Here is a 27,020-nt window from a genome sequence, read left to right as displayed (position 1 = left end):
AAAAGGAGGGGGTGGGGAAAAGCCACCACCGGGAGAAGCCTTCCTGTTGTCACCAGCGGTGTGAGGAGCTGCGGTGCGAGGAAGCCGCTGGGGGCAGGCTGCTGCGGGAGGGGAAGGCTGGAGGCTGCTGCAGGCTGAAGCGTGCTGCGGGGCCTTGGGCCTGCCGAGGGAAGCCTGGCTCCTGGAGGGGCTGGAGACAGCAGGACCCCCCCAGGTGGGCGAGGAGCTGGAGAGGTGCTGGGGAGCTGGTAGCACTTCGCAGTCGACAGCTGCCTGCAGCCCAGGGCTCCAGGGCAGTCTGGGGCTGGTGCAGCCCAAGGGCTCCAGGGCAGCCTGAGGGCTCTGGCATGATCCCCAGGCATCTGTACCCTCCTTGGGGTCTGTGCCCTCCAGGCAATGCTGGTGGCCCAAGCTGTGCCCATGGTGAAAAGTAGGTGATGCTATGGTTGATGCCAGCCCAGCAGGAAGTGGAGGTGCCCGGTGGCTGCTGCCCATGCCCCGGCGCAGTGTGGGCACCGGCAGGGCTGGACTGGGAGCTGTGGCAGGGGCATGCAGGGGCCTCAAGGGCCCAGGGTTGGCTTCCCCTGGACCGGCACTGGGAGTCTTTGGTCTACGGCTGCTGAGTCCTGTGCAGTGGCCACAGCCTGTGCCAGGCCTTGCAGCCACTTGTCCGTGGTACCTGCTCCAGCCTGCAGCTCCTCTGGCCCAGCATGGGACCAGTCCTGGGGTGTGGTGCCTGCAGAGGTCATGGAATCATAGAGTGGGTTGGGTCAGAAGGGACCTCCAAAGGCCACCCAGTCCAACCCCCCTGCAGCCAGCAGGGACAGCCCCAGCCAGAGCAGGCTGCTCACAGCCACGACCAACCTGACCTGCAGTGGTGCCAGCCAGGGGGCAGCTCCCACCTCTCTGGGCAGCCTGGGCCAGGCTCTCCCCACCCTCAGGGTCAAACATTTCTCCCTTCTCTCCACTCTCAATCTCCCTCTTTCAGTTCAAATCATCACCCCTTGGCCTGGCACAAGTGGCCCTGCTCCAAACTCTGTCCACAGCTTTCTCAGAGTCCCTTCCAGCACTGCAAGAAGGTGTCCCTGGAGCCTTCTCCTCTCCAGGCTGCCCAAGCCCAACTCTCTCAGCCTGGCCTCACAGCAGAGGGCTTCCAGCCCTGCCAGCACTGCTGTGGCCTCCTCTGGCCCTGCTCCAACAGGTCCCTGTCTGTGCTGAGGGCTCCTGAGCTGCTTCAGCACTGCAGGGGAGGTCTCAACCATGGTACTGGAGTGAGCTCAGGGTGACCTTGCACACCCACAGGGAGGGCACCACCACATCTCACCTGCAGCATCCAAGGAGGTTGGCCTGGGCTGGTCCCCTGGCTCTTGGAGGGCTCTCTGCCTGAGCACAGGTGAGCGCTGCAGGTGCAGGGGCATGGTGCCTGCTGGGGAAACAACGCAGCCCCCTCTAAGGTGAGGCATGGCCACCTGCCTCCTGCTGCTAGAGCTCAGCCCAATGCCAGGTCGTCCCTGGGAGCTTCCTGGTGTAGTGCTGCCATCATCCAGCACCCAGCACCACAGGTAGTCACCCACCAGCCGTGGCAGGAACCACCGCTGTCCGCACCTGATGCCACCACATCTGTGAGATGCCACCGTGCCCTGTCCTGCTTCCTCCAGCACTGGGTACGGGGGTTTGGGGTTCCCACTCCAGCCCCTACTTACCTGCCAGCTGTGCTGGGCCCTCGGGCTCCCTGAGCTGCTCCTCATGCACAGACACTGCTCTGCGGCTGGTGCCCCGCGGTGCCCCCAGCCGTGGCATCAGATGGTTCTCTGCAACAGCAGCAGGGAGGAGCTGCCAGTGGGAACCCTGCTGCCCTCCAACCTCCCAGCAGCCCACCAGCAGTGCCTGGGTCCCCACTGCTCCCCGTGCCCAGGGGGCTCCAGGGACAAGCCAGCAGGGGGCATGCTGCTGGCAGCGCACACATCCCTACCTTCAGCGGTGGGTGGTGTGGGCAGGGGGCTGCCAGGCCCCGGCTCCCCGCTGTGGCTGACCCTCCGTGGCACAGTCACTGGCACGCTCCTGCCCAGCCGTGGCAAGCTACTGCTCCAGCCCTGCCGGGCCCCGGCCTCGGGCAGCACGCTGGGCTCGGCCAGGGTGCAGGAGTGCCGCAGCTGGATGGAGCTGCTGCCCTGCGGCTCAGCTGGCAGCGACCGCCCCAGGGCCCTCCAGGCCGGCCGGGGCTCGGCCGGGCCGGGGCCAGGCTCCATGGCAGTGCCCGCGCTGCGGAAGGGAGCGTCTGTGGGGAAGGCAGAACAGAGCTGGGGGCTGCCTGGCAAGGATGGCACTGGCACCCAGCCCGCAGCCACCCCAGGGACTGGGCAAGCGGCTGAGATTTCATCCAGCATTTGCCAGGGTCGGGCAGCCACGGGTGCAGGGCACCGTCTCGGGGGTGGGACCCTGCCCCCAGCCCAGTGCCCATGGGGGCTGGTGTGAGGCCCGTCCAACACCCACCTGTGGACACAGAATGCGTGCGAGCCTTCAGGGACGGGGGGGAGTCTGCGGAGCTGTCCACGATGTCCCCTGCAAGCACAACCCCCGGCCAGCATCAGCACCCTGGAGCCTGTCCCATGCCACCAACCCCCGGTGAGGGGTGGCACCCACGGCTGGCAGCCCAAGGAGACCTGCCCGTGCCACCCCCCAGGTGCCCAGCTGGGGGGTTGGGGAGGCTGCAGCCCCTCACCATCGGAGCCTGCCTTCTTGATCTCGTTGTCTTTGCTCTGCAAGGGGAGAGAAGCCTGGTGAGGAGGGCGCGGGCTGGCAGCACCCTCAGGGACTGCCAGGCTCCTCCGGGCTGACTGCAGGGGATGGCTGCATGTCCTCATCCCTCGGACCCGCCCCCTCCACCCACCCTTTGGGTGCAGGATGTGTCCCCAGAGCGGTGCCACTGCCCACCTGCTGCCTCTTGCTGTCGGGGGCCGGGCCCTTGGTGACGCCGATGCGGTGCAGCACGACCTGCATGCGCTGCTCGAAGGAGCTGGGCAGCTCCCCGGCGCTCCTCTCCAGCTGCCTCTTCTGGGGGGCACACACACAGCCCTGCCAGGGGCACGGCACCCACCTGCCTGCCCGCGGGGTACCCGGCCCCAGCCATGCCCCCACCCAGCTCGGCTGTCCCCAGCCCTCACTCTCATGTCCCCACGCCCCCGCCCCCCAGGATGCCTTGGCTGACCCCCACCGCCAGCACCCACGGGAAGAGCCCAGCAAAAGGGCCAGGGGTGGTGGCTTGGTGCCAAGCACAGACCTGTGAAGATTGGAAGAGACCTTGGAGCCCTTTGAGCTCACCGAGGCCGGTGCCAGCACCAACCTTGTCCTGCCTGGCCCCCAGGGCGTCCTCGTCCTCGCCGGGCAGCAGGATGAGGGACTGGGATTTGCCCTCCCGCGAGTACTTGGGCCGGATCCTGCGGGCAGAGTCGGGGGTGTGGCAGTGCTCAGGCTCTGCCGGGGGCTCGGCAGCGAGCCCCCCCTCCTCCGATTTACTCAGGGGCTTGCCCCCCTCGCCCGCCCTGCTGGGGGCTCGTAAAATGTCACTGAGCATCGAGCGCCTGCTCCTGGGGCCGGCGGGGCCAGCCTCGGGCTCCTTCTCACTCCTCGAGCCCCGGCTGGATTTGGGCTTCTTGAAGGCAAAAAAATTCCCAATTTTCTTCTTGAGGGTGCGAGAGCTGGAGGGGGCCAGAGGGACCGACCCTGCGCAGGGCTCCGGAGCCGTGGGGCTGGGGAGAGAGGAAGCAAAGTCAGCTCTGGGCTGCCGAGGGTCCCAGGGTCACTTTTGCTCCCCCCCGTTCACCCCAAAGGGATGGATCCTGACCCCGGACACCCCACTCGAGAGAGGATTTTGTCCCAGCAAGGGAGACTGCTCCCAGCGTGGGACCCCCGCGGGTGCTGCCCTGTTGCATCCCTGCTGAGGGGCAGACCCTGCAGACCCAACAGACCCTCCCTGGGCTTGGGGGGGTGGGGTGTTGGCCACATCCTGCACCCCACAGCTGGGTCCCAGCCCTCTCCTGCCGGTCTTGGAGGTGTCTCCCAGCTGCCCTTTGGCACTGGGACCAGCAGGGCAGGTGAGGGCGCAAGGGGGTTGGGGAGTGGTGCCAGGGTGCTGGGTGCGTGTGGAGCCCTGGGCACCCCATTGGTCTTACGGTGGCTGCTCTGTGATGAGCCTCTTGGCAAAGAAGTCCTCCAGCCCCTCGTCCACACGGGTGATGCTCCTGTCCTCACTGTTCTCAGAGGCCACAGGTTGCACCTGCGAGCAAGCCTGGCCATCAGCCTGGCACAGGGCAGGGATGCCCCTCCACGTGCCCACGTGCCACCTGCACTCGTGCCTCTACAAGTGGGTGCCCATGCAGGAAGGGTGCTGGCAGCCCCACTTCGCTGTGTGACTTGGCACAAAAGGCAGAGGTGGTATTACCAGCTGCCCCCCAGCTCTGAGCCTGCCACATCCCTGTGCCCCCCCCAAGCTCCTGCCAGCCCACTGCACCTCACTGGGTGCCACACCTGGGTGCTGCTGGCTTCCCCAGCACGGTGGCTGGGATCTGGCATCTGTGTGTTAGGCACAGGTAGGTGCTTCTGGCCCTTCTGGCGCTGGTGACACAATGACAAACCCTGCCCAAGCCCTCCTAGAGCTGGGCCAGGTCTCCACCCCCAGCTGTGCCAGGGGAGAAGCCTTTGGTGGGGACACCTCCTCTGGCTGGGCCCCAGGGAAGGGCCACCCACACTCCTGGTGGGTTATGCAGGGGGTGCCCTCCATGGACATGCATCTGCAGATCCTCAAGTCCAACTCTGGGGTGTTACCACAGCCTGGGTGAAGGCCATCCCCTTTGTCCCCACAGCAGCCCATGCCATGGCCAAGCCTTCCTCGCCCCAGCACCTACTCGGTGCCCTCCTGCCAATGGGGGAGGTGGCTGCCCAGCAGTGGTGGCATTTCAATCCATAACCACTTTTCATTACAGCTGGCTTGACGCCATCCAGGAGCCATTCCAGCCATCCAAGACTGCCTCTCCCTGTCACATTGCATCCATCAAAGCCCAGGTCTTAGCCAACCCTGGGTGCCAGGCTTGCCCATCCAGAGAGGTGTCCCATGGGGATGGTCCCCAGGCCCAGCCTGGCCCCTGCCAGCCTCCAGCACCCACCCTACCCACAGGGAAGGGCTCCTGCTTCTCCTCCACTGCCACAGCAGGGCTAGTGCCACCACGGCCTGAGGATGAGCACCAGCACATCTGTGCCAGCCAGGGCTCCCCAGTGGGCGAAGGATCCAGCTGTATCCTGCTGGTGTGGGCAAAAGGTGATGCCAGCAGGATCCAGCTCTGAGGACAGTGGTGGAGACAGACTCTCCACCAACAGCACCCGAAAGTTACTTCTCCTTTGGGAGGGAGCTGTGGGGGCTGCTTGCCCTTTTGGGGGAGCAGGGTGAGGGGGGAGCAAACACCCCCAACTCCCACTCCCCCATGTCCAAGCAAAGCCCTACCAGCACCACAAGGAGCTGTGGTGGCCACTGGCACTTCGGCGTGGGTAGGGTTTGCCTGGTGGGGGGAGCAGGTTGAGGGCAGGGAGAGAGGGGCAGCTAGAGCCATGGTCGACTGTGCCAACCCCTGGCACCTAAGCCCTGTGGGGGTTTCATCCCCCTCTGCCTACCCATCACACCCCCGTGCCTGGCATCTGCAGCAGGGAGGGGGCTGGATAGTTCCCATCACCCCCCTCCGTCCCCCTGCCCATCCTTGAAGCCTTCCCCCCCAGTTCCCAGGAGAAAGCTCCAGCAGCAGCAGGGATGCAGGAGAAGGAAGCAGCCGCAGCCTCGCGCAGCCCCGCAGGCAGCCCGCACCGGCTGGGTAAGCCCCGGCCGGCCGGGAAAAGGGCGAACGGACCCCAGCCCCCCGCACAGCCACCCCCCACCGGCCCCTCTCACATTGGGCTTGCTGGGCGGCTGCCGGTGGCGGCGGTTGGGCCTGGGCCTGGCTTTGGTGCAGTGCTCCAGCTTCTGGCCGGCGGTCGGCAGGTCCATGGGCAGCGCTCCGGCGGCGGCAGGCTGCGCGGCGGGGAGGGAGCCGCTCGCAGGCTCCGCATCCTTTGTGGCGGCGGGGCCAGGGTGTGCCGGCGGGGCGGCCAGGCTGTGCCACGGTGGTGCCCGCGGTGCCCGCTCCGCCTGCAGCCCGCTGCCGTCCCCCCCCGCCGCCGCCTCCAGCTCCGACACACCTACGAGGGGCGAGAGGGCCCCAGCTGGCACCCAATCTTGCCAGGCCTTCCCATCACCATCATCATCATCATCATCATCACCATCATCATCATCATCGCTGCCACCGGCGTCACCTTCCCCCACGCTCACGGCAGGTCAGTGGCGCCGCCTGCGTCGCCTGTGTCACGCTGCGGGGAGGGGACGGCGGCCGCGGCCACCAACAGCCTGCCGGGGGGCTGCCGCGGGGACAGAGCTTGCCCTGCGCCCCAGAGGTGTGCCAGGGCGTGGGGTGCTGTGGGGAGGGGCTGGGAGGGAGGGAGGCTGGGGCAGGGGCAGAGCCAAGCACCTGCAAGAAGCGCTGAGATCTGCAGCAAGCAGCAGCTGTATGGCACAGCTCTGCCGGTGCTGGCCCAGTGAGCAGCACCCAGAAATGTACCCCCCCTGTGTGCTCTGCAAGAAGATCCTCACCCCCCAGATAACCACTGGATGGGGGTCAGGATGGTGTTGAGCTTGGGGACATCAAGGGTCAGGGTGCTGTGGGGATTAGAGCTGTCAGGGGCCAGGCTTGCTGCTGGGCTTGGGGACATCAAGGATCAGGTGCTGCTGGGCTTAGGGACATCAGGGTCAGAGTGCTGCTAGGCTCAGGGACATCAGGGTCAGGGTGCTGCTGGGATCAGGGACACCACAGGCTGGGCTGGTGCTGAGTTCAGGGACATCAGGGGTCCCCTGGGAACACCTGGGTGCCAGGCACTGGGGCACAAGGGCTGCTTCACCCAAAGCCAAGTACCCATCACAGCCAAAGCCCCAAAGAGCAGAAGCCACCCACCAGCTGCTCACTGCCTCCTGTCTCCTGCCCGTCTTCTCAGGCATGCAGGGCTCTGTGGGGCAGCACCAGTGCTGAGGCAGCTCAGCACCAGGAGCACCCATGGGCAACATCTCCTTCCCTGTGGCAGGTCCCCAGTGATGCCCATACTTGGGGTGGTCCCTGGGATGGACAAACCTCCTACCCCTGCCTGGCTGCGTGGGGAGGAGCCAATTGTCCCCCCAAAACCAGCACCAAAGCAAGCTCAAGGTGAGGCCAGCACTGGGAGAGGCTCTCTGGAGGGGCACTGCCAGGCACTGCATCAAGGAGGGCTCTGCCCATCTTCCCCCTACCCCAGGGGAGGTGGCACAGCACCCACCCAGCCGTGGCAAAGGGCAACCTTACTTCTCAGTGCTGGTGTGGGCCGGACGTTCCTGCAGTGCTTGTTCCTCCTCCGCAGGGCCATCTTGTGCTGCAGGCACAGAGGGACGGGGGCAGCCTGGGCACCCATGGCTGGCACTCTGCTACAGCTGGAGCCAGCCAGGCTTTGCCCAGCGATGGCACATCAGCCCCAGACCCTCAGGGCTGCACCCCTTCATCTCGCTCTGGCACCCAAACCACCCGTGGTGCCGGGTCGGATGCTTCCCGGCCATGCTGCATCCCAGGTCCTGGAGCAATGACCCAGGCTTTGGGCCACCCCAAGGAGAGCCCACAGGTGCCAGCGGAGCGGGCAGCAGGCTGGGCAGGGTGACGCTGCCATCGCCCAGCACTAATTGCCTTAGCGGTGGCTCGTGGAGGGGTGCTGGGGGTGCGTGTGCCAGGGGAGGCCGTGGCGTTAAGCCTGGCATCAGCCGGTAAGGAGGATAAAGGCGGCTACGGCGCGGGCACCGCACGGCGCGGCCAGCCCCTACCTCCTCCACGGCGAGGTCCGGAGGGCTCCTGCCCCTGGGCTGTGCCGTGGCATCGTCCTCAGCCGGCTCCGGTGGCGGCAGCGGGAGGTCGAACCCCTGCTTGGCGAGGCTCTCGCCCTGGAACCATTAAGGAAGCGCTGGAGCGGTCCCGAGGGCTGCCGGCGGCGCTGCCCGCTCCGACCCGCGGCTGGGATTTGCGAGCGGATTTAGGCTCTGATTAGCCGCCCGCCGGCCCCGCCGCAGCTGCCCTGCTCCCGGCCCGCCGCGCCCGGCCCGCTGCGCTCGCCGGCAACCCCCCTGCACCCCTGGCGGCACCCCCGGTGGCACCCCGGCACCCAGGCACGCCACCACCCCGCCGCTACCCCTTCCCAGGACGCTAATGCTGCCGTGAGCGCACCGGCAGGGGATTACCTGGCAGGACAGCCTGGCTGGGAACTGTCCTGCGTCCCAGGCAGCACATCTCTACTTGTGGCTCTGGCTGATGCCTGGCCAATGCTGGGGGACCCAGATGCCCATCCCACATCTCAGCCCTGAATCCCCATCCCACATTTCAGCCCTGCATCCCCAGCCCTCACCTCAGCCCTGCTTCCTCAGCCCTGGATCCCCAGCCCTCAACCTCAGCCCTGCATCCTCAGCCTTGCATCCCCACCCCAAATTTCAGCCCTGTGTACCTAGCCCTCACCTCAGCCCTGCATCCTCAGCCCTGCATCCCCAGCCCTCACCTCAGCCCTGCATCCCCAGCCCTCACCTCAGCCCTGCATCCTCAACCTTGCATCCCCACCCCACATTTCAGCCGTGTGCACCCAGCTCTCACCTCAGCCCTGCATCTCTATCCCACACCCCTGTCCCAGAGATGCTGGCAGCCCCCAGTGCTCACCAGTTTGCACTGGGCTGTGGTCAGGTCTCCCAGCACAACATCCACAATGCAGTCAGCCACAGCAGCAGTGACAGACAGTTTGATTTCACTGGGAGCAGAGAGAGGTGGTCAGGGCCAGCACCAGGAATGTCACCCCAAGGGACTTTCCAGCTCCCTAGAATCATACAATGGCTGGGAGGGACCTTAGAGGTCATAGAATCACAGAATGTTAGGGGCTGGAAGGGACCTCGAGAGATCATCCAGTCCAACCCCCCCTGCCAGAGCAGGGTCACCTAGAGCAGATCACACAGGAACTCACCCAGGCAGGGTTTGAATACCTCCAGAGAGGGAGACTCCACAACCCCCTGGGCAGCCTGTGCCAGGGCTCTGCCACTCTCACAGGGAAATAATTTTTCCTCCTGTTTCCACGGAACTTCCTCTGCCTCAGCTTCCAGCACTGCCCCTTGTGCTGGCGTTGGGCATCTAGGCCAAATCCCCTGCCGTGGGCAGGGACACCTCCCACTAGGGACACATCCAAAGTGGATCCAAGCAGGAAGCAAAGGCATGGCTGGGACAACTCAGCAGCAGGACCCAGGGCCCCACCCTCGCCTTGGGAGGGACCTCCCGGGGTCCTCATCTGGCCCCAAGAGAGAGCCCCTAAGAGACAAGGAGGAAGGGCAGGTCACCCACTTCAGCTTGCTGAGGACGTCGGTGACCATCTGGTCCAGGAGAGTGCTGAGGTGTTGCTGGAGGTGGCTATGCTGTGCCATGGCGTTGAGCAGCTGCTCCCTGACCCCACTCCTGTGCACCAGGGCCGGGCACAGGCCCTGCGCCGCCTTCAGCACCTCCTGCGAGACCGCCTGCAGCGTGGGCAGCGAAGGGCAGATCTGGGGCCTTTCCTGCCAGCCTCACATGGCTTCCAGGAGACATCATGGCCCTGATCCTCAGGATGAGGACAACCAGCATCTCCTGCTGCCAGCAGCTCCCCATAGGTGCCCACCTGGATCTCCCTGGCACAGATCTGAGATGCTTCCTCTGCGAAGGACTGCAGCCTGTGCTGCAGCTTGCTGCTCTGGTAGGGGCTGCTTCCTGCCTCGTACAAAAGGGGCAGGACCTGCCACGAGAAGAGAGCTGGCATGGATCATCCCATGGCACCTCAGCCTGGCCTTCCCTCCTGCCATGCACAGCCAGCAGCCATGGCTGCCCCATGGAAGAGCATCACTTGCATCAGCTGGGGACACCCAGTAACCTTCTGGCTTTACTGGGCCCAGGTTGGGCATCCTGGCCCCTTGTGGTACTTCAAGCTGGACCCCAGCCGCTCTCCACCACCCACTGACCCTCCTTCTTTATGCTGCTGCAAACATCAGGGGAGATTCTTTCCCATCTTCACCACCTTTCCACTACCACCATCCTGAGATGGCACAGGCCATCTCAGCTGGTTAAGTGCCCAGAGGGGCCATGAATTAGGGACAAAGAAGGAAGTGTTTTGAAAGGAGGTGCAGAAGGAGGAGGATGTGTGGTGGGGAGAGAGAGGAGGGACCAGAACGATGGCACCATGGCTGGCAGTGCCAGGAGCTGCCCAGCCAATGTGGTGACCTTCATCTTGGGCTGCTGGAGCGCCCTCATGGTGTCAGGGTGGGATGAGGGTTCCCCAAGGAGGGACATGCTGGTTTCTCCCCAGCGTGGGCACCTGTGGGTTGCAGGCTGTGCTCCAAGCTGGAGCAACCCAGCTCTGCCAAGGAGGGCTGCAGGAGCTGGGGGTGCTCCTGCACAGGAAGGGGGCACTGCCAACTCCCCTGCCCCCTGTGCAGGAGGGGATGGAGAACGGTTTGGGCCTGGGTCTAGAAGGGATTGGGGAACTTGTGGCTGCTGTTGCCCATTCTGCAGGTCTTGGTGCATCACTGGCTGGGGTGAAGGCTGCGCTGCCCCCAGTTGCCAGTTCATTAAGTCATTAACTAATCAATGCCCTGCCGGTGTCCCTGACTGCCAGCTCATTATCTCATTAACTAATCAGTGACCTCCTGCACCCCCAGCTGAAGCCAGGCAGCTTGAGGGGCTCCCCACATGCTGGACTCACGCTGACGGCGAGGTTGGCATTGCCGATGGCCTCCTGGGCACTCAGGATGTCCACCTCCACCTCCTGGCCCGGGCAGGTACTGAGCGTGTCCAGCTGCTTCTGCAGGCTCAGGCAGACCTCGTTCACCATCTGCAGCAGGAGAGGCTGTGTCACACACACAGCACTGCCAAATCCCCCCTTTCTGGGGCTTGCCTGGAGAAGGGTGTGCCAGTGCTGCTCGATGGGACGTGGGGCACAGGCAGGGGACGGTTTCCCCCCACGCATCCCTGTCTAGCATCCTGCTAAGGTCCTGCTGCTGAGCATGCCCAGGGAGCTGGCAACATGCTGTGCATGGTAGGGAGATGTCCCAGGGCTGCACACTCAGCAAGCCATGGATGGAAGCAGGAGGGCTCCTCAGGGATCTCCTCTCTGCCTGGCCCCACTCTCATCCCTTGGGATTCATGGAATCAAAGAAGTGCTTCAGCTGGAAGTAGCCTCCAAGAACATCGAGGCCAACTCTCAGCCTCAGACCCCATGGCCATCAAACCAGTCCTGGAGCTCTGTTCTGCCCTCAGGAAGGGTGAAAAGGGATTGGTGCTGCTTGCAAGAGCTCAGCCGAGCCACCCGGGATTGGTTTGGGCAGGGAAGGGCAGCCCCAGGGTGCCAAGGGAAGCACAGACCTGTGAGGAGGAGGAGGTGAGGATGCCCTGCTGCAGGAGGAAGGTCTGGGTGGGCACCATGCGCTGCAGCTGGTTCCTCGCCAGGCAGGCCTGGAGCTGCAGCAGGAGACTGTGAGTGCCCAAGGGTTGGTGGCACCTGGCCCTTGTGCCCCCTGCCCGTGTCCCTTGCCCACCTTGTGCACAGCCTCCTCGGTTCTCTGGGGGTGGCTGCGGAACGCCTGTGCCAGGTCGCTGATGGGCAGGGGCATGGACCTCAGGCTGTAGTTCCTGCGGGGCAGTGTGGGCTGAGTGGGGGCTGCTGGGCCCTTGTCAGCCTGCAGGGGCTCAGCCCCATGGGGCTTCTCCCCACAGTCATCATGAACATCACTGCAGGGACTGGCCCACAGCAGCCCAAACACTGCTTCAAGGGCCAGCCCTGGAGGTGGGCCTGGCCCAGCTTTGGCTGGCAGCAAACACTGATGGGGTGGTAGCAGCCACCCACACAGGCTCTCCAATCAACCCTTTGGTCCTCAGACCTCCAGAGAACCTGCATGGCCAGAACCCAGACCTGCTGGTGTGCCTGGCAGGTGGACAGCTTCTCCCCTTCTTCCATGAGCATCAGATGCCCACTGTGGCCACAGGGTGACAAGGGCTGTGCTGGGTTGGGTTGCAAAGCCCAGGGGAGAGCCTGAGGTCAGTAATGAAGGTGACATCACCCAGAGGGTGCCAGCTGGCTTTCATGGCTGTGAGGCCCAAGCCATGGACCAAAAAGTCCCTCAGGACCTGTATGCAATTGTGGGATGAACCTACTGCTTCCAGGGAACAGGAAGCCCTGCAGATGAGGGCATCCTGGTGCCATCTTTTGCATGGTGGTGGCCAACCAGGAGGCCCAGGCTGCTCCTCCTTACTTTTCCAAAGCCTGAGCCACCTCCAGAAGGCCATGGGCTGTTGTGTTGTTCCTGTCCCACACCACAGTCCTGCAAAGAGAAGGACAAAATGAGCCCTGCCAGCACCCACCCAGCCCTAAGGTGGGTGCCCACCCACCAGGTGCCAGGAAGAGGAAGCCTAAGGCACCTAAAAGCTCAGAAATGGGGACAAAACCCTGAACCTCAACATTCAAAACCTGAACCTCAACATTCAAAACCTGAACTTGGGCTTTGCAAGGAGCTGGGAAGCTTGTGGGTGCCTGGAGGGCAGGGGGGAACATGGTCAGGCACCATCCCAGTGTCCACCACAGCAGCACCTCTGGCTGGAACACCCTTCCCCATCCCTTCCAGACGCCCGTGGCCTGCCTTTGTTGGCACAACGTGGCCCCAGACTGGTGTGTTAGGAACTGCTGGCAGAGTGGTGTGAGGGCAATGACTGCAAGGTCCTCCTGCAGCTTCCTGGGCTCCAGTTTGTGCCCTCTGCCCCTTGTCCTGCCCCTGGGCACCACTGAACACACCCTGGCCCCTTCTTCTTGGATCCCACCCCTCAGATATTTACAGACGTAGCTCAGATCCCCTCTCAGCTTTCTCCTCTCCAGACTCAACAGACCCAGGGCCACATCCGTGGGCACCAGGGGCACAATGAGCCTCCCCTGCTGGCATCAGCATCACAACCAAGACCGCGGTACCGAGGCCCCTGGGCGCAGGGTGAGAAGGGCACTCAGAGGGCACCATAGGGCTGCTGCTACCTGAGCTTTGTGTTGGTCTGCAGGGCCTTGGCCAGCATCTTGGCGCCGGTGTCGCCCATGGCGTTGCCGCTGATGTCCAGGGTGCTGAGGCCGCTGCTGCCCAGGGTGCTTAGCAGCACCGCGGTGCCCAGCCGCAGCCGCGAGTCCGCCACTGACAGCGACTGCAGGGGCTGCGAGGGCACAGGCAGGGCTCAGCTGGCCAGGGGGCTTCAGAGGTGGCACCCAGCAGACACAGCCTCCCTCCCCTCCTCGCAGGGCTGCTTTGGGCAGCCCAGGTCCTGCTGCACCGCGAGGAGCAGGGGAGCTGAGGGTGCCTGGGCCCCAGCCTGGGCCCTGCTCACAGCCTGGCACGGGGCGAGGAGGAATGGAGCAGGCTGAGCAAGCTGGGCTGCAGCCAGGGCACACCAAGCATCTCCTGGGAGCCTCTACCAGCACAGCTTCTGCTTCCCCAGATGTCCAGGAAGAGGCTCCTGCCTGCCTCTCTGCTTCAGATGGAGGAGAAGAACAGCAGGAGGAGAGCAGTGGGAGGGAGCTTTGCTCCCAGCCCGGGCTGGGTGGGAGCTGGGTGGCACCCAGGCTGCACGGTGGTGCTGGAGGGTGGGCAAGGGCATGGGTGAGATGTTGGAGTGGTTGAGGTCAAGCTGGACTTACGCAGTCGTCCTCCTGGGTGAGCTGGACGATGCGGTGCAGGACATCCAGCAGCCCCTCCCTGTGGGAGAGGCAGTGGTGGGGGTGACGCAAGTGTTCTCCTCATGCCCCCCTGGGGCCACCTGGCAAAGCTCCATCCTCTCTCCTGCCTTTGCCTGAGGCTGGGACCTGTCCCTGCAGGTCCACAGGGAGTGTGCCAGGAGCAGGGGACGGTCCTACCCCAGGCTGGGTTGGAGCAGGCAGGATGGGCAACCCCTGGCGTTCTCAAGAAGCCCATGGGGTCGGATGGGGAGAGAGCTGCAGTGGGTGCATGGTGCCAGGACTGCTGCTGGCCTGGCTGCTGTGGCTTGGCACTCACTTGGGTTTGATGTTGAAGTTCCTGCCCAGAGAGACGTGGCGAATGGACTTGCTCCTGCCGATGGAGAGCACCAAGGTCACCATGTCAGGGTCAAGGCCTGCGAGAGAAGGCAGACACCCAGCAGCATGCTCCAAGCTGCCCACAGAGGTGGCACCACGCTGGTCACTCACAGGAAACCTGTCCAACCACTAAGCTGCCACCATGGGGTGGTGGAGAGATGCTGAGGGCATCTCCTGAGCATTTTTCTCCTCTTCACAGCTCCTCCAAGGGGACTGAAGGCATTTGCAGAGCTGAGGTCCCCGAGGGGTGGTCCCAGGGAAGGAGCTCCTGCTCTGGGCACTCCTGCTGCTGGGGCTGCCAAGGCTGTGCTGAGCCATGGGGAGCACCTATGGAGCTGCAGATGGTTCCTGCTTTCTGCCACCCTACAGGGCTGTGTCCTCCCTCACCCTACCACCACCATGGGCAGGGTGGGAGAAGCTTTCACAGCCTGCAGGCAGCTGCCTGTGGCCTCATCCTCACATTCTATCTTCCCAGGGACATATGGGACCACAGGACAGGGATCTGCCCACCCAGCTGCTCTTCCAGCCAAGGGCAAGACACACAGTGACCTTCCCAGGGCATGGCCCTCCTGCTCTGAGCTGCTCTGCTGGGCTGGCCAAGGCTGGCCAAGGCTGGCTGGGAATGTGGGGCAAGAGGGTGAGCTTCTGGTGGTGCTCCTGAATAGGTTCCTGGAAGACTCCAAACCACATCAGCTGGCTGCTAAGAGCTGTGTGCTCTGCTGGGGTATCTTAGCAAGGCAGCTTTGAGGTTTGGGGCCTCTGAGGTGAAATTAAGAGCAGGCAGAGGTGATTGATAACTTGGGTTGCTTGCCCATGGCTCTGGAGGCCATGGCAGGACAAAGGTTAGCAGCAGAATTGTGAATCCCTGCAGAGAGGTGGGAAGAGTTTCAGTCCAGGGAGAACCTTGCAGTTCTTCAAAGCCAGAGGTAGCAGGCTGAGAGCACCTCAGAGTGTCCCAAGGCAGGAGGGGCTGAAGAGGTCACCCCACACCCCGTGCTGGAGATGGTCTCTGAAGGAAGGGCCAGGCAAGGGCCAGCAGCACTGCCCACCATGGGCTGCAGCTCTGGCAGGGGTCTGTCCAGAAGGACATGGCAGAGGCAGAAGAGCACAGGTGGGGAGCTGCAGGACTGGCTGGCCTGGGGGTGAGGAGGAAGCCTCCTGGCCAGGCAGGAGCCCACTGCTGGCTGTGCAGAGCCTCCATCCCCACAAGACGCAGCCTGTGGTGCTGCAGCTCCTGCTGCTGAGGGGCTCTGGCAGGTGAGAAGTGCAGGACAAGTGCAGTCTGATGATGAGGGGCAGACCCTGCCCAGGGTCTCTGGGGCCTCCTGTGAGCTTGGCAGAGCAAGCAGCCATGGGCCTGCAGGGGGAGGAGATCTGCTCCCAGCAGAGGAGGAAGCAACCTACCATTGTCAGACAAGTCCAGGCTGCTGATGGAGCTGGTGTCAGGGATGAGGTCCTGGATGACTTGGGCCCCTGCTGACCTCAGCTGGGAAGAAACAGGAAGACATCAGCACAAGGGAAGCCCTGCAGCTGAGGTCTTGCCCCCGGGAGGGTCACCCTAGCGCCATGGTGGAGCTTCCCTCAGCTGCTGCCATAGAGCTATCCCGTGGGGGCTGGGCCCTCACCTCACAGCTGCTGAGGTCCAGGCACAGGTCACTGATGTGGCTGTTGTCTGCCAGCCCTTGCAGCAGTGCCCTGGAAGAGTCACCAAAGCCACCCATTGGTGAGAGCCATGGTGCCACCAGCACCTGCCAGGGGCTCCTCCCAGTGGCCCAGGTAGCGGGGGCAGGGTGCTGGAGAAGACATCCTGCCCAGAGCTCTGCCATCCCCCTCCCCAGCAGCCCTCTCAACTCTTCAATGTGCAGAGCCCTGAGCCAGGTCCCTCCCCAGCCCATGCTGACCCCACACCCACCTCCAGTGGTGGGCTCCCAGCCCCACCTCACCTCACAGCATCTGCTGGCAGCTTGGTACCTGCCAGGGAGACATGTCTGAGGGCACAGGCCTGCCTGAAGAACTCCTTGATGCCAGGGGAGATGGCTTTCACCCTCCTGAAAACGATGGACAGCACCCAGATGATGCTGGCATCATCTGCCCCCCAGCACCAGCCACCCCTCTGGGTGCCACCCTGCCAGGGCCTCACCTGTGGGAGTAGACATTTCTGGAGAGGTCCAGGTGGACAAGGCTGGTGTGGCACCCATGGAGCAGGGCATCAAAGAGCTGCAGGGGTGGGCACACAAGTCATGGTGAGCAGCACCTAGCTGGTGCTGCAGCCCCTGGGCATGGGTGGGTGATGGTGAGGGACCAACTCTGGGGGTGCTGAGGAGCTCTGCACCATGCTGGGGCTCTCTGAGTGCCCCCAGCCCAGCCCCTGGCAGTGGGCACAGAGCAGGTCCAGAAAAGAGCAACCAAGCTGGGGAAGGGTCTGGAGAAGAGGGCTGGGGAGGAGCAGCTGAGGGAGCTGGGGGGGTTTGGTGTGGAGAAGAGGAGGCTGAGGGAGACCTCATTGCTCTCTACAGCTCCTGAGAGGAGGCTGCAGTGAGGTGGGGTTGATCTCCTCTCCCAAGGAACAAGTGACAGGATGAGAAATGTCCTCAAGTAGCCCCAGGGGAGGCTTAGGTTGGCCATGAGGAACAATTTCTTCCCCAGAAGGATTGTCCAGGCCTGGCCCAGGCTGCCCAGGGCAGTGGTGGAGTCTCCATCCCTGGAGGGGTTTCAAAGCCCTGGAGCTGTGGTGCTGAGGGCCATGGGTTGGTGGTGCCCTGGGGCAGTGCTGGATAAGGCTTGGACTCCATGGTCTGGAAGGTCTCTTCCAACCAAAACAATTCTGTGGCATCATTGGGAGGCTCCTGCTGCCCCACACCCCCCAGCACCATGACATGGCTCTGGGAGGGGGGCTGAGGGCTGGGCCCCCCTGTGTGGGTACTCACAGCATCCAGGGCACAGTCTGTGCCAGCCAGGCTGAGGTGGGACAGCGAATGGCACTGGTGGAGGAGGCTCTGCAGGTTCTGCAGGCAGAGAGGGCTCAGCAGCTTCACCCAGGAGCCTGAGCCCCCCAGCACCCTGAAGCCCCAAACCCCAGCTCATGGCCTCCTCCCTCCCACTAAGCACTGGGACCAACCCTGCACAGAGGGGGCCAGCCCCAGGCTGCTGCCTGCTGGGATCCAGCCTTGCCCTCACCCTGGGAGCTGCTCCCAGGCAGGCAGGGAGGTGTCCCAGCCACGACGTCCCCATCCCTGAGGGGCTGCACAGGCCCTGGCAGAACAGAGCCACGCAAAGCAGGCTGGGGACAGCACCTGGGTGGTGCCACCCACCACAGCCCAGCTGTGATGCCACTCACAGGGGTGGCACTCATGGTGATGCCACTCACAGTGACGCCACTTACAGGGGTGTCACCCCCAGCCCAGGTGTGATTGGTGCCACTCACAGTGATGTCCTCCCCTGCCAGGCTGCCAGGGTTTCCAGAGAGGTCCAGGTGTTGCAGGGAGGATCTGGTGGCTCTGTTCTCTGCCAGGGCCTTGCAGAGGGTGCTCATCCCTGCCCGAGGAAAGGGGCACAGATGGGTGTCTGTGGTCCCCTGCCTCAGGCAGTCCCCTGCAGGGGCACTTTCCCACAGCTGGAGCAGCAGGATGTCACACCCTTAAGGATGCCCTCCCCAGGGGTCCCTGCAGCCCCTCCAGCCACCCCTCTGGTGCCAGTCTGGCCCCAGGTGCTGCTGTGCCCAGCCTCCCTGTGGCACTGGGGCAGTACCTTTGGCTGTGGGCATTGTCCTGGCCAAGCTGAGGCTCTGCAGACCCTTGGGACTCTTCTCCAGGTGGCGGCTGAAGGCAATGAGCCCTGAGGAAGGAGCAGAGAGCCCTGAGTGGCTGCCAGTGGCTGTGCCAGCAGCTGTCCAGCCCACCCTGAACCACAGCTCTGGCATCTGGAGCTGGGCAGTGCTTTTCCTGTGTGTGTCACAGAGTGGTTTGGGTTGGAAAAGCTCTCTGAGATCATCCAGTCCAGCATCAACCCAACCCCCACCATGGCCACCAAACCATGGCCCCAAGTGCCATGGCCAGAGGTTCTGTAACACCTCCAGGGGTGGGGACTCCACCACCTCCCTGGGCAGCCTCTGCCAGTGCCTGACTGGTGCTGGCCCAGAGCTTGGTACCTCTGTCCTCCAGCTGGTTGCCAGCAAGGTTGATGGTGTGCAGGACAGAGTCAGGATGGCTGCTGAGCACCTGGGCCATCCTCTGAGCAAAGTCCCTGTGGAGAGAAGGGTCACCCCCTGAGCCAGGCACAGCTCACCTCCTGCAGCCATGCCCACCAAGCCCACAGCCTTCTGGGGCTTTGTCCCCAGCTCCTGCTTGTAGCAGAGCTGCCTCCATCTGGAGAGCCATGAGGAGCAAGCAGAGCATCTCCAGGAGCCCAACCAGCAGTGCCCAGTAGCTGATGTTCAGGCTGCAGGGAACCCCTGCTCCCAGGGAGCTGCATGCTGTGGTGGGGAGGGGGCATCACCACCCCCCTGGCACATGGGCCCAGGGAGCCCCCAGCTCCATGCACCTGAGGGCTGCCAGGCCCTCATCCCATCACAGACCCCAGCCCATCACAGCCCTCATCCCATCACAGCCCTCATCCCATCACAGCCCCAAGCCCATCACAGCCCCCAGCCCATCACAGCCCTCATCCCATCACAGCCCCCAGCCCCTCACAGCCCCCAGCCCCAAGCCCATCACAGACCCCAGTCCGTCACAGCCCTCATCCCATCACAGACCCCAGCCTCTCACAGACCCCAGCCCACCACAGCCCTCATCCCATCACAGCCCCCAGCCCATCACAGCCCCCAGCCCAGCACAGCCCCCAGCCCATCACAGACCCCAGCCCACCACAGCCCTCATCCCATCACAGACCTCATCCCATCACAGCCCCCAGCCTCTCACAGCCCCCACCCCATCACAGCCCCCAGCCCCTCACAGACCCCAGCCCATCACAGCCCTCATCCCATCACAGACCCCAACCTCTCACAGACCCCAGCCCATCACAGACCCCAGCCCACCACAGCTCTCATCCCATCACAGACCCCAGCCCCTCACAGACCCCAGCCCACCACAGCCCTCATCCCATCACAGACCTCATCCCATCACAGCCCCCAGCCTCTCACAGCCCCCAGCCCATCACAGACCCCAGCCCCTCACAGACCCCAGCCCCGCACAGCCCTCATCCCATCACAGACCCCAGCCCATCACAGCCCCCAGCCTACCACAGACCTCATCCCATCACAGACCTCATCCCATCACAGCCCCCAGCCCCTCACAGCCCCCAGCCCATCACAGACCCCAGCCCAGCACAGCCCTCATCCCATCACAGCCCTCATCCCTCACAGACCCCAGCCCCTCACAGACCCCAGCCCATCACAGACCCCAGCCCAGCACAGCCCTCATCCCATCACAGACCCCAGCCTCTCACAGCCCCAAGCCCCTCACAGACCCCAGCCCATCACAGCCCCCAGCCCAGCACAGCCTCATCCCATCACAGACCCCAGCCCAGTACAGACCCCAGCCCATCACAGACCCCAGCCCATCACAGAACCCAGCCCATCACAGCCCCCAGCACATCACAGCCCCCAGCCCAGTACAGCCCCCAGCCCCTCACAGCCCCCAGCCCATCACAGCCCCCAGCCCAGTACAGACCCCAGCCCATCACAGCCCCCAGCCCAGTACAGACCCCAGCCCAGCACAGCCCCCAGCCCAGTACAGACCCCAGCCCAGCACAGACCCCAGCCCAATACAGACCCCAGCCCCTCACAGCCCCCAACCCAGTACAGACCCCCGCCCCTCACAGCTCCCAGCCCATCACAGCCCCCAACCCAGTACAGACACCAGCCCCTCACAGCCCCCAGCCCACCCTTCCCTTACGCCTTCAGGCCGCTGCTCTCCAGTGCCAGCTCCTCCAGCGCCACCGACTTGCTGAGCATGTAGAGCAGCTGCTCCAACACCTCCTGGGTCTGCCAGAGGAGAGAAGACCTCTCTAGAGTCCCATCCCCCTCTGATGTGCCCAGCACAGCTGCACCACTACTCACCAGCCTGAAGTCCTTGCAGGAGAGTTTGGTGAACCACAGGTTGAAGGACAGGGCAGCAACACTCAGCGCCACATCCCTGCATGGTGACAAGGACAAGGGTGACAGGAGCCAGCTTGGGCTGAGTCTGGTCCCACATTGATGCTCCAAGATGCCAAGCTTCAGAGTGCCCCAAGACACCCAACTCTGGGTGCCCCAAGACACCAAGCTTCAGAGTGCCCCAAGACACCCAACTCTGGATGCCCCAAGACACCACTCAAAGGAACAAGGTGGAGGTCCAAGAGTTTAAAGCCCCCCTGAATGCACTCTCTCAGGCAAACCAGAGCGACTCCAAACTTCTGCACACTTGTGCACAGCAGCTGCTCCCTGCATGCTTTATGCTGAGCTCAGTTCTGCTCTGGTGGGAAAAGCTTCTGCTGGGCTGCCCAGCCCAAGGACAGCTCTAAATCTGTCCTCTTCTAGGCCAGCTGAACACAGGTGCTCTGCTCCCCAAAATGCTCAGCCCAGAACTCACACAGCCCAGCATGGTGGTGGTTGGAAGGGACCTCTGAAGCTCACCCAGCCCAAGCCCCCTGCTCCAGCAGGGCACCCACAGCAGCTTGCCCAGGAGCACAATGCCCAGGGGGGGTTGGAAGCTCTCCACACAAGGACACTCCACAACCTCTCTGGGCAGCCTGCTCCAGGCCTCCAGCACCCTCACAACAAACAACTTTCTCCTCCTGCTCAGATGGAACCTCCTGGCTGCCAGTTTGTGCCCTCTGCCCCTTGGCTTGTCCCTGGGCACCACTCAGCAGAGCTTGGCCCCAGCCTCTTGCCCCCCACAGCTCCTTCAGCTCTTGCTGAGCATTGCTCAGCTCCCCTCTGGGGCTGCTCTTCCACAGGCTCTCAGCCCCAGGGCTCTCAGCCTTTGCTCCTCACAGAGCTGCTCCAGGTCCCTCAGCAGCTTTGCAGCCTCCCCTGGGCTCTCTCCAGCAGTTCCCTGTCCCTCTTGAACTGGGGAGCCCAGAACTGGACTCTGGTCTCCAGAGGTGGCAGAGCAGAGCTGGACTCACCATGCCCCAGCCCTCCACAAGAACTGAGCCCTTGCTCCAGCTTCATCAGGCTAAGCCCCATAGGGACAGCTCTGGGCACAGCCTGAGCTCACAGTGGTGCTTGCCTGGCCTCCTGGGACCACCACCCCATGAGATGGGCTCTTGGGGGCTGGTGCAAAGGCAAGAGGAGTGCTGGGTCAGCCCTGCTTGGGCAGGCTGCTGCTGGCCTGGCCAGCACTCACCTGCTCTCCAGGTGGCTGAAGTCCAGCAGGTTGAACTCTCGGCAGTCCTGGCTGTGGTAGATGTTGTCCACGTCCTGCCCAGAGGGATGGACACATGGATGAGCTTCTGGGGAGGGCTTGGGTGCCTTGCACTGCTGGAGGGAGCTGAGCCCTCCAGGACCCTGCCCTGGTGAACCCCAGGCCTCAAGCCTCCCCTGGTGCTGTGGCTGGCTGGGCACATGTCCCACGCTGGGGGCTTGCTGGGTCCCTGACAGCTTCTGCAGGGACTGCCCAGAAGAAGCCAAAGGGACCCTTGGGCTGCTGGGAGCAGGTGTGGGGAGAGGAGGGAGTCAGTGCCCACAGGAAGAGAGGTACAGCCAGGCCTGCTGTGGGTTCTGATCTGCCAGGGGCATCCAACAAGACCCCAGATGCCACTGATGTGGCAGTCTGGGAAACAGCCTGGACCAAGGCATCTCCTCCCCACCTGCACTCTGATTCCACCATTCAGGGAGCAGCAGGGGCTCAATCCAGGCAGACCTGCAGCTCCCAGCTCGAGGGTGTCCCAGCTCTAGCAACCCTCTGGGGCTGCTGTCTGGAGTGGAGGCCCCCATGGGCTTCCCTGCCCACCAGGCAGCAGGCTGGCATTGCCCCTGCCCAGCTCACCCACTGGATCTCCTCGCGGCAGGTGAAGCCGTTGTAGTCACACAGAGCAGCGTAGGTCTCCGAGAAGCCTCCTGCAAGGAGAGGGCAGGCTGGGTGCCAGGCCTCAGGACAGGTTTGGTGACAGGCCTCAGGGCAGGCTGGGTGCCAGGCCTCCCCCAGGGACATGCAGAACACCTCTGGGGAGAGCAGGAGGCAAGAGAGGGCTGGAGGGGATCTCAAAAGGGACATGAGGGCTCTTGCTTCCCTCCTTGAAGGGGTCAGAGTGCCCTACGTGGGCTGCTGCAGGCCAGGGGTGACCACACAGCTCAGAGGGCTACTGCTTGCCCTGCCTGACCCATGAGGAGCTCTGGGTGATGACAATGGAGCTGTCCCAATCCAGCCCAAGACCAAGCCCTTGGCCCTGCAGCGAGGCTGTGTGAGGTGGAAGCAACCACAGCTGCCTGTCCCCATGGGTGGGCACTGGGTGGGCATCCTGCCCCTTTCTGAGGACCTACATCCCCTCAAAGCTGCTGCTGCTCCTCAGGCTACGGTGGACTGGTGGGGAGCAGATCCCCCCAGCAGGGCTCCTTCTGACCCGAGCCACCACAGGTGCCCTGTGCCCTGCCAGTGGAGCTGGGGGCTGCCAGCAGAGCCAGTGCTGATGGGTGCTGGGCACTGGTGGTCTTCAGGGTGCCCCAACCCTGCTGGTCCTACCTGAGGGGGATGTAGGTTGGGGACAGAGCTTACCACAGGGCCCAGGGCTGCTCTGCAGCATCTCCTCCAGTGAGTCTATCACCTGCTGGAGCCTCTCATACAGGTTGGGAGGGGACTTTTGCAGCAGTGTCCTGGGGAAGGACCAGAGGGGTGTGTGGCAGGGGGCTGGGAGAAGAGCATCCTCACACATCATGCTCAGCCACAACCCTTGTGGGCAGGCTGGCCAGAAATGCTCTTCCTGAGGAGCTCAGGGAGCAGGGTCTGGCCTCCACCAGTGCCCCCTGTGACACAGCTCTGGTTGTGACCTCCCCCCAGCTGCTGTCCCCAGCAGAAGGAGGACACAGAGCTGTGGAGTGAGGCCAGAGGAGGCCACAAAGATGCTCCAAGGGCTGGAGCAGCTCTGCTGGGAGCACAGGCTGAAGGAGCTGGGGGTGTGCAGCCTCCAGGGGGACCTCAGAGCTGCCTGCCAGGACCTGAAGGGATCCTGCAGGAAGGCTGCAGAGGAACTTTTGCTGAGGGGGTCTGGAGCCAGGCCAAGGGGGAATGGTTTGGAGCTGAGGCAGAACAGGGTTGGAGTGGAGCTGAGGAAGAAGTTGTTCAGTGTGAGGGAGGTGAGACTCTGGCACAGGCTGCCCAGGGAGGCTGTGGCTGCCTCCTGTCTGGAGGTGTTCCAGGCCAGGCTGGAGGAGGTCTGGAGCAGCTGAGTCTGGCTGAGAGCTGTCCCTGCCCATGGCAGGAGGTTGCAGTAGATGATCTCCGAGGCCACTACGATACCTGAGGTCTTTCTGAGCAAAGGCCTTGCTCTGGTAGTTCCACAAGTAGCCCTGAGGAGCAGGGGAGCCTTACCCAGGGGAGGAGTCTGGGAAGACCTTCTTGAGAGCAGTGGTGATGTGGGTGATGACCTGCTGCAGGTCGTGGAAGGCCAGGAACCGCAGGGCATAGGAGGCTGCCTCTGTGCCTATCACAACCTGCAGCAGGCAAAGGGTGGGAGATGCCTGAGCCAGCTGGCAGCAGGAAGCGTCCCCACACCCCCAGCCATGCCTGGTGACAGCCATCAGCTCCTGCCTGAAGACCCCCAGCAGCAAGGGTGAGGATGAGAGCCCGGAAAGAGATCTGGAGGTGCCAGAAGGAGGCACAAAACCTCCCCAGAGCTCAGGCTGAGCAGGTGCAGAGGTTGCCCACAGTGGTGGGGGGTGAGCAGAGCTCTTGCCTGTGCCTGCAGCAGCTGCAGCTGCAGGATAGAGCTCTCCTCCCTCTCTTGATCTCCTCGGGTTTGGAGGCTCTTTGAGCTTTTGGATGCTTCCAGCACAAATCCAGTCCAATCCAATCAATCCCATGGCAACAGGCTCCTGAGCTCCCCACCGCTGGCTGGGCCATGGCAGGGGGGGTGGCAGTCACCTGCTGCCAGCACAGGGACCCTGCTGAGCCCTGCCTGCACCCTGCCTGCACATCAACAACCCTTTTGTGGGCTTTCATCTCCCAGCCAGATGCCTCCTTCACCTCCACCATGGGCTCACAGCCCCCCTGATTTCTCAGCCACACAGTACCCCTGGGCAGCAGGAGCCCTGGTTAGATGCCAGGGGCAGCATCGCTGATGGTGCTTTGATGAGCAGGGGACAGAGAAGGGGTTAAGGAGGAGCACAGCCCTGCTTTAGCTAACACTTGCAGGCCAGGGCATCCCCTTGCCCCCCTTGTCCCCTCGTCCCCTGGGCACCCCCTTGCCCCTCTCCTGCAGTCCCCACCTGCTGCCTCCGCCCCTCAGGCGGCTTCCTAAGAGGATCAGTTGGGTTTCAAACACCCTCCTGCTAACCCTGGCTGCTCCTCAGTAAGCCAGCAAGCTACTGTCACCTTGTCCCTGCCGAGCAGCAGGTGCCACCAGCACCACCCCCCGGCCCCCGCGGGTGCCTCCCTGTGCCGAGCCCCCAGGTGAAGTCCCTGAGGTCACTGGAGGGGCAGAGAGGTTACCCCCTGAGGAGCTCCCACAGGCATCCCTGGTGACCTTCAGTCCAAAGCCAGGGCCCAGGGCACCCCCAGCCCCCACGGTGGACTCTGGGAGGGAGGTGGGCACAGGGTGGGGGGTGCCTAGGCTGGGTTTGCCCCGGGTGTTGGTGCCACTCACCAGGCTGGGCTCTCGCACTGTCAGCTCCCTCACCTCCAGGAAGCTGAAGCTGCTGCGAACCTGTGGGTGAGGAGATGATGATGGAGAAGGGGACCCCAGGTGGACCCCAGCTCCCTTCCCCCATGCTTCAGTCAGTGCCTGGCCATGCCCTGCAGCCTTCATCCAGCCCCTCCTCTTCACCTCGTCCTCCTTCTCCTGGGGGCCCAGGTGAGCCCCGGGTCAGCCACCCCAGCGTCCCAGGCAGCCGAGCCGTGGGGCTCTGCCATGGCACAGGGTGCCCAGCACTCACCCTCACTGGCATTGTCACTGGCAGCACGTAGGCTCGCCAGGGCGTCAGCACCTAGGCACAAGTGGGCAGGGGTGTGAGGGGGGGCTGGGGTGACACGGCAGCCACCCCTGGCCCCCACAGGGCTGCCTGGGGGGCAGCTGGCAGAGCGGGCAGCAGGCTGGGCTCTGCACGTACCAAGATGTAGTCTTCATACTTGGACTTCACCTGCAGCTGGACACTCATCACCAGCAGGACCTTCTTTGTGCCTAGCAAGGCAGTGATGGCCTCTGGAAAGAACATCTCTGCTGAGGTGGGGGGGCTGAAGGCTCCTGTCCTGCCTGCTGTGCTGCCCTGGGGCACACCAGCCCCACCCAAGCAGGCCCTCTCTGCCCACACCTGATGGTCAGCCCCTGGCTGCTCTCCAAGCCGTGAGCCTCTTCACCAGCGCTGGCTCTCGTTTGCTGCTCAGGTGCTGGAGCCACCTCCCCCCAGCCAGCCACAGGGCTCTGGGGGCACTGGTTTGTGCTGCCATGCTGGCATGGATCTGGCATGGAGCTACAGGAGGATCCTGGCTCCTCTTCCTTCTTCCCAAATGTACCACTGGGGTGCAAGGTGGCACTCCTCCCCACACTGCAGCCAGGGACCTCTTCTGCCTTTGTGTGGTTTTGGAGCGCTCCAGTTCCTGACCCAGACAGGTGGTGGTGAGTGCCAACCTCCTCATGTTTGCACACCAGTGGCTCCCAGCCATCGTGTAGTAGCACCAGCATCACCCCTGAGCATCAGATCTGCCTGCAGCATCAGCTCTGCCTGCAGCATCTCTTCCCAGCCCTCAGCTGCCCCTCCCTGCCCACACACACCAGCTTCTCACAGCCACACCGAGCCCCAGGGCTCCAGTGGCTCCAGCCACGTGTCCCCAGGGACCCACTCTGGCACAGCCAGCACCTGGAGCTGTGGGGCCGCGGCTACTTCCTGCCCCTCTGAGGGCCTCGGTGGGGCTGGGGAGGCTGCAGCAGCCTGGGACCACCGCAGCCTTTCACACTTGGAGCAAGGCAGGGCTGGGAGCAGCAGCAGCTCCACGTCCCCCACGCTGCTGGGGAGCTGGGGCAAGCCTAGGGCTGGTGGCTCCCCAGGGAGCTTCCCGGGACCTCCACTTGGCCAGGGGACCCCAGGGCCACGGGGGAGAGCAGCAGCAGGCTGCAGGAGGCAGCAGGAAGGGTGGGGAGCAGGTCCCTGGGGAGATGCTTTTGGCGCTGGGGCGGTCCTGCAGCAATGAGCGCTGGGGGTCAGGAACAGCCTGCGTGTCTCAGACCCCGCGCAGACCCGCCCCGAGCTGGTTCCTCAATAGGGACCCCCAGAGCGGCTCTGCCAACCCCAGAGGGCAAAGCAAGGCCAGGTAGGCCCCGTGCCAGCGCTCTGCACGCGGGCACCGCTTACCTTGCAGCTCGGCGGGGACGCCGTCGGGGGGCACGGCCATGGCTGGCACCGCCGGGTGACCCCGCAGGGGGTCAGGGCAGCCTCGCGGGCACGGCAGGCTGGAGGAAGTGCTGAGGGTGCCAGCACAGCCCTGCCGCCCCCTCCCCCGCGCTGGGTGCCGTTTCCTGCCCCGTCAGCTGCGATTTGCCGCCTGAGCGGCACAAGGGAAATGAAAGCGACGGCACCGGAGCCCACTGCGGACACCGCACAGCCCTGCCCCGCTCCCTGCCTTCCTAGGGCACCACCTCAGCGGGCAGCACAACCCCGGGCGGCA

The 27,020-nt window shown here is 64.0% G+C and overlaps 1 protein-coding gene across 1 annotated transcript; it reads right to left on the bottom strand.

Annotated features, from left to right (window-relative positions):
- Positions 1-560: 560 nt before the first annotated feature.
- On the bottom strand, positions 561-26,747 carry CARMIL2 (capping protein regulator and myosin 1 linker 2). The gene is given in 40 exon segments (XM_054397180.1): positions 561-736; positions 1,325-1,426; positions 1,704-1,811; positions 1,973-2,278; positions 2,494-2,562; positions 2,723-2,759; positions 2,935-3,054; positions 3,344-3,749; positions 4,173-4,276; positions 5,936-6,507; positions 7,410-7,476; positions 7,916-8,032; positions 8,793-8,880; positions 9,462-9,631; positions 9,772-9,885; positions 10,849-10,977; positions 11,508-11,603; positions 11,681-11,774; positions 12,395-12,463; positions 13,162-13,331; positions 13,813-13,870; positions 14,168-14,264; positions 15,631-15,712; positions 15,852-15,921; positions 16,170-16,274; positions 16,367-16,443; positions 17,154-17,231; positions 17,651-17,760; positions 17,974-18,060; positions 18,374-18,468; positions 20,118-20,206; positions 20,282-20,357; positions 21,552-21,625; positions 22,194-22,264; positions 22,920-23,017; positions 23,733-23,854; positions 25,006-25,065; positions 25,295-25,345; positions 25,469-25,560; positions 26,708-26,747. Coding segments are annotated over 40 exon segments (4,746 nt in total).
- Positions 26,748-27,020: the final 273 nt, after the last annotated feature.

The sequence above is a fragment of the Indicator indicator genome, chromosome 42 (genome assembly GCF_027791375.1).
Source record: "Indicator indicator isolate 239-I01 chromosome 42, UM_Iind_1.1, whole genome shotgun sequence".
Lineage (NCBI taxonomy): Eukaryota > Metazoa > Chordata > Aves > Piciformes > Indicatoridae > Indicator > Indicator indicator.
Note: the sequence above shows the minus strand (reverse complement) of the source record. Positions and strands in the feature narration are given on the sequence as shown.